Genomic DNA, 6,622 nt, shown 5'->3' with positions numbered 1-6,622 from the left:
CATTTAAAAAAAAGTTCCAAGTAATTCTCTTTAAAATTGGTTTTGCTTTATTCCATTACAGGCAGGGCAGTGAGGGGTGGCGGGGGTTAAATACATTCTCAATCTGGGACAGGAAGGAAAGGGTAGCAAACCAGGTAAACATGGACAAGACATCATTGAATTATTTATCTGTCAACACAGACCAATTTCTAAATCAGTTATCAATTTTGTTCAATTCTGCCAATAAGCTGTCATATAGATCGTTCTCACTAAATATATTCATTTTTCTTCTCCATACATTTGTACTTTTTCTATATATGTCAATATTGATATAGATTTGTAATATACCTGTTATTGTAATACAGTCATTTTCTATGTTATTCTATTTTCATTTAATCTTTTTTATTTATTTATTTTTTACAAAGACAGGAAACAAGACATCTGCATATAAATAAGGACAAAGAAGACACTGCTGTACATGTCATGGTGAAAAGGGAATGTGGCATCTTTCTATGGTGCTGCTGATATAGCCTACACTGGACCGTGACCCACTGCAGCAAAGCTATTTCACACTGGTTGTTCAACACTGTGCTGGCACAGTAGAGACTGCTGTGAGAGCATGGATTTGGGTGGTGTCAAACTGTAATCTGGCCACCGAGTGAGGCCTGTTAAGTGACACCACAGCAAAGCCAATTCTAAGAGTACAGCTTCTATAGGTCACCACAGTGACCCCTTCATAATGGATGCATTGTATCATAGGTCACTGTAATGACCCCACTTCCTATTATAGAATCTGTCTTTCTGCCATCACCATGGCAGCTAGTGGAGGCTGCGTGGTGGTGGTGAAAGGCTCATAATAATGGCTGGAACAGAGCGAATGGAAATCAAACATAGAAACCATGTTTTTGATACCATTCCAATAATTACGCTCCAGCTATTACCAAGAGCTCGTCCTCCCCAATTAAGGTGCCACCAACCTCCTGTGATGTTGACACCCAGTACTTTTTCACTTGGACAGAGATATTTTCCCACAGAGATATTCCCTTATTTTGAGAGAGTCGGCTGAAATTCAACAGCCTTTCCCAGCAACTGAAAGCCGAACTAATAGAACGCAAACCAAACTGTTACAAGAGTAATAATAAGGATAATAATACCATCAATAATAGTAAGAAACAACAGTAATAAATAATGTAGTATGTTTGATCGAACCAATACAACTGATATGAAATATGTTTGTAAAATGTAGTGAAAGTGGGCACTACAACCCGTACAGTTCAACCTCAATATGCTTGAGATGAACCAGTTTAAAGGGAACCAAAGACATAGAAGTCATTGAAATAATTGTGTACCTCAGCAAGACCCCTTTCAGAGGAACAATCTCCTACAGTGCATCTCATGTTTTTTTTAATAGCATAATTGGCTTGGTACAAACACTTAGAGACATGTTTTGGGAGATATGTGCCATGGCAGTGGTGTTGGGATAGCTTCCTCATCCTCTCCAGGGCGTTTTAACACAGTTTGAACGGGAATAGACTGATTGACTATTAAAAGGGAGCGATACCAAAATGGATCTTCTCCCTCTCGGAGTTAAACTTGAAACCTGTATCTTTGTTTTGTCAAAGTGTACATTTTACAGTATTTCACAAACATAAACAATATCACATCTTATAAATACATTTGGCAATACATTTTTGGGCAAAAAGGGGGCAAATTGTGCATTTTGATATGTGAGAGATGGTCCGTATGTTAGTAAAAGTTACTGACTGACGAGTGAGTTCTGTTAAAAAAAATGGATACTACGTTCCTCATGCTATAAAAGACAACCAAAGACCAAAACCACATTCTTAACATTTGTCACAATCACTGTTTTAAGACACATCAATTCTCTATGATCTACACTCCTTCTCTTCCACACTGTCATATCCTGATTGACCTGAGAAACAAAACGTCTCCTCTCTCTCCTCAGCATCTGTCTCCATTTTTTTTACTTTCCTGATATTAAAGATGAATAAGCTTTAGGAGCTGATGAAGGAGGAGGGTAAAGTTAATTGTGATTATGTGCCAATGAAAACCCCACCTAGTGTCTAACTCCTCCCTATCCCTGTTCAGTTGTCTCCCATTTGATAAAGTCACGTCACTGCAGGGCTGTATGCTACCATGTGTTGATGTGAGATAGTGTGTGTTGGAATGACAGTCAGTGGTGAGGCTATTCACTCCAAAGCAGAACAGGCCCCTGGCATGCAGACAGAAATTAAAATGTATTATTACAATAGTAGTGAAAATGCTTTACACAGCTTTTGACACCTGAAAATGGAACAAGAGTTTTTCATCTCAGTCTTATTCATTATGGTCTGCCATGTCTTTGTAAGGTACTGTAACAGCATAGCAGATTGCATTCCATCGCATGCATGTTCAGTGATACTTTAACATCAGATAGATGCAGCAACGGAATAAGGAAAGAGGAGAGAGAAAGAGTCATGGAGGGACTGAGTGGGCCACTATACCATAGACGCCAGTGTGTTTTCTTCAGGGTAGGGACAGGGAGTGGAGGTTCGTAGTGAGTGAGTGGGAGGAGGTGCTCCGTCGGCAGGAGAGAGGTCATTGAGCTCACCAGAGGAAGAGAGGGGGAATGAGGGTGAGAGGGAGATGCCAGAGGAAGGGTCAGCAGATCCAGCAAAGGTACGCGGGGGCTTGGGGACCAGGTTAGGCTCCATTGTGGCCCGAGCCAGAAGCTGTGTATCGTCCCCCCTCGGTCCTTCCACTGGCCCCTCTCCCTGACCATACGACCCCCGACCGGACTCAGACTCCCCGTCAGACAACTCCAGAGGTGGTGAGCCACTGCCATCCAGCCTAAAGAGAGAGTCCAGGTACTGTGCAAACTCCAGCACTGCCTGACTAGGGTTGCCGTTGGACAGCTGGGCTGGAGGAGTGGAGGAGGAGGGCTGCGACTCTCCTGTCTCTGTTTCCCATCCTTCTACCTCTACTCCCTCCTCCTCCTCCTCATGGCTGATCCGTGGGCTGAGGGGAGCATTAGGGGTGCTGCCTGGGCTGTAAATGCCAGGCATTTGATGGAAAGGGGCGGCACAAGGCTCTTTTTGTGTGAAAGGCTGACCTATGACACTCTGGGCCAGTGGTGCTGGGGAGTGGTGGCCACTATAGCGCGGGGTGGAAGGGGAAAGGCGCATGGGGTAGTCTGGGGTGGAGCCGGATCCCAGAGGAGTGAAGTAAGGTCCTGCCTCTCCCAGCTCGTGCTCTGGGGTGGCCTGGTAGAGGCAGTCGGCAGCCAGCAGCTCAGTGCGGGAGCTGAGAGAGGGGTTCTCCTCAGGGATAGGTGCATTCAGTTGGAAGGGAAGGCACCCCAGCATGGGCGAGCCCCTGAGTGCAGCTGAGGAGCGTCGGGAGTCCAGGCTGTAGAGGGACTCGGCGTCTGACAGGCTCTCCATCACAGCCAGGGGGGCGTGGCGGTCCCTCAGCTCCACGGTAAGGCGCTCCCTGGCCCCCCGCAGAACCACTGGCACTGGGGGAGGGGGGCACTCCGCAAAGCCATCCAGTGATATCTCAGAGCGAGCACAGGAACTGAGAGGAGGAAAGGAGGGAAAGAGGATGAGAGCAAAGGAAAGAGGGAGATTAGAGGGGAGGGAGGGAATACATTGGAGGCAGAATACGGTAGGAATAATATAGGATGGATGTGAGTAAAGAAAGGGAGGTATTAGAGAGTAGAGATGATAGAGTGATAGAGGAGAGGGGTTGGAGCACAAGAGGGGTAGGAGAGAGGGATAAATGGCTAAGGTCATACTTCACAATCACTAACAGGTCACTAGACTACTTCTGTTCTACAGGGGCTAAACCAGACGGAGGCGAGGGGACTGTGTACTACAATACGTTGCCACTGATCTGGAGTCAGACCAATGACTGTGGGTCAGAGAGCAAGGACCGTGCATGGGAGAAAGGTAGTGGCAGAGTTAATGCTGTCATGCTTTACTTCTATCTGAACACATAGAAGAACAAACCTTGAAGGACTAGGTACATTCTTGCAGACTCTTGCACATAACATACATTCCTTCATTGCCCAAAATAAAGGAAACACCAACATAAAGTGTCTTAATAGGTTGTAGGGCCACCATGAACCAGAACGGCTTCACCTTGGTATAGATTCTACACGTGACTGAGACTCTATTGGAGGGATGCAACATAATCAATTTCATGCTCATCCACCATTCAGTGGATAGGGGTCTTGTCATCCTATGGGGGCAGAGCCATGATAGCTAAAATAATGTCAAAAATAACAGCCTGCCCAGCATTTTTAAACCCTAAGCATGATGGGATTTTAATTGCTTAACTAACTCAGGAACCACACGTGTGGAAGCACCTGCTTTCAGTATATCTCAGTCTCTGCCCAGACCCTCCCAAAGCTCCACCCATATCCCAGTGGACTAACCGAACGCTGCTGTTCCTGCGGTGTTGGGTGGTTGGGGTGGGTTGTTGGGAGGCAGGAGGCGGGGCGGCTGCCATGAAGATGGTCTCTGGGTTCAGGTCCACCTCGGTTGGGCTCACCATTACCTTAGCAGCCGACAGCAGGGCTGTCTTCCCTTTGTTATAGTTCTCCAGCACCTGTCAATAACACGGTAGGAGGAGCAGTCAATTTACTGCTACCAGCATTGTTGACATTATTGACTGATTTGGAGGGTCTGGAAGGACCGAAGAAGGAGGCAGAGCAGTAACAGTGAACTAAGGTGATCAGTAAGGAGAATTTAAGTGCTGTAGAACTGGAATTGCCTGTATACAGTGCCTTGCGAAAGTATTCGGCCCCCTTGAACTTTGCGACCTTTTGCCACATTTCAGGCTTCAAACATAAAGATATAAAACTGTATTTTTTTGTGAAGAATCAACAACAAGTGGGACACAATCATGAAGTGGAACGACATTTATTGGATATTTCAAACTTTTTGAACAAGTCAAAAACTGAAAAATTGGGCGTGCAAAATTATTCAGCCCCTTTACTTTCAGTGCAGCAAACTCTCTCCAGAAGTTCAGTGAGGATCTCTGAATGATCCAATGTTGACCTAAATGACTAATGATGATAAATACAATCCACCTGTGTGTAATCAAGTCTCCGTATAAATGCACCTGCACTGTGATAGTCTCAGAGGTCCGTTAAAAGCGCAGAGAGCATCATGAAGAACAAGGAACACACCAGGCAGGTCCGAGATACTGTTGTGAAGAAGTTTAAAGCCGGAGTTGGATACAAAAAGATTTCCCAAGCTTTAAACATCCCAAGGAGCACTGTGCAAGCGATAATATTGAAATGGAAGGAGTATCAGGCCACTGCAAATCTACCAAGACCTGGCCGTCCCTCTAAACTTTTAGCTCATACAAGGAGAAGACTGATCAGAGATGCAGCCAAGAGGCCCATGATCACTCTGGATGAACTGCAGAGATCTACAGCTGAGGTGGGAGACTCTGTCCATAGGACAACAATCAGTCGTATATTGCACAAATCTGGCCTTTATGGAGAGTGGCAAGAAGAAAGCCATTTCTTAAAGATATCCATAAAAAGTGTCGTTTAAAGTTTGCCACAAGCCACCTGGGAGACACACCAAACATGTGGAAGAAGGTGCTCTGGTCAGATGAAACCAAAATTGAACTTTTTGGCAACAATGCAAAACGTTATGTTTGGCGTAAAAGCAACACAGCTCATCACCCTGAACACACCATCCCCACTGTCAAACATGGTGGTGGCAGCATCATGGTTTGGGCCTGCTTTTCTTCAGCAGGGACAGGGAAGATGGTTAAAATTGATGGGAAGATGGATGGAGCCAAATACAGGACCATTCTGGAAGAAAACCTGATGGAGTCTGCAAAAGACCTGAGACTGGGACGGAGATTTGTCTTCCAACAAGACAATGATCCAAAACATAAAGCAAAATCTACAATGGAATGGTTCAAAAATAAACATATCCAGGTGTTAGAATGGCCAAGTCAAAGTCCAGACCTGAATCCAATCGAGAATCTGTGGAAAGAACTGAAAACTGCTGTTCACAAATGCTCTCCATCCAACCTCACTGAGCTCGAGCTGTTTTGCAAGGAGGAATGGGAAAACATTTCAGTCTCTCGATGTGCAAAACTGATAGAGACATACCCCAAGCGACTTACAGCTGTAATCGCAGCAAAAGGTGGCGCTACAAAGTATTAACTTAAGGGGGCTGAATAATTTTGCACGCCCAATTTCAGTTTTTGATTTGTTAAAAAAGTTTGAAATATCCAATAAATGTCGTTCCACTTCATGATTGTGTCCCACTTGTTGTTGATTCTTCACAAAAAAATACAGTTTTATATATTTTTGTTTGAAGCCTGAAATGTGGCAAAAGGTCGCAAAGTTCAAGGGGGCCGAATACTTTCGCAAGGCACTGTATGTCATTGACATCAGCAAGAACAATGGATTGACAGGTAGGCTAGTACAGGAAAAAGTGAATGTTAAGATTATTGAAAACAAGGCATTAGAGACGAGTCAAAACTGTGTCAAGTGAAGGGAAAGATGAAGATCAGAAACACTAAGTCCATCCACCCTCATTTGTTTAAGCATGATACTTGAATACTGAACAAACCTGGATAGCACAGGCAAACACCATACCCGAGTAGATAC

The 6,622-nt window shown here is 44.8% G+C and overlaps 1 protein-coding gene across 5 annotated transcripts in view; it reads right to left on the bottom strand.

The window, feature by feature from the left end:
- Positions 1-24: 24 nt before the first annotated feature.
- The window catches only part of LOC116374880 (sn1-specific diacylglycerol lipase alpha), a 52,258-nt gene continuing 45,660 nt past the window's right edge, over positions 25-6,622 (bottom strand). For all 5 annotated transcript variants that reach the window (XM_031831103.1, XM_031831107.1, XM_031831106.1 and 2 more), the window contains 2 exons: positions 4,418-4,590; positions 25-3,555 (listed from right to left, as the gene is read on the bottom strand). In XM_031831103.1, the coding sequence (XP_031686963.1) occupies positions 2,478-3,555; positions 4,418-4,590 (1,251 nt within the window). In that variant the 3' untranslated portion in view covers positions 25-2,477. The remainder of the gene's footprint in view (positions 3,556-4,417; positions 4,591-6,622) is intronic.

Source organism: Oncorhynchus kisutch, linkage group LG8 (assembly GCF_002021735.2).
Source record: "Oncorhynchus kisutch isolate 150728-3 linkage group LG8, Okis_V2, whole genome shotgun sequence".
Classification (NCBI taxonomy): Eukaryota; Metazoa; Chordata; class Actinopteri; order Salmoniformes; family Salmonidae; genus Oncorhynchus; species Oncorhynchus kisutch.
This window is presented reverse-complemented; position numbering and strand designations above follow the sequence as displayed.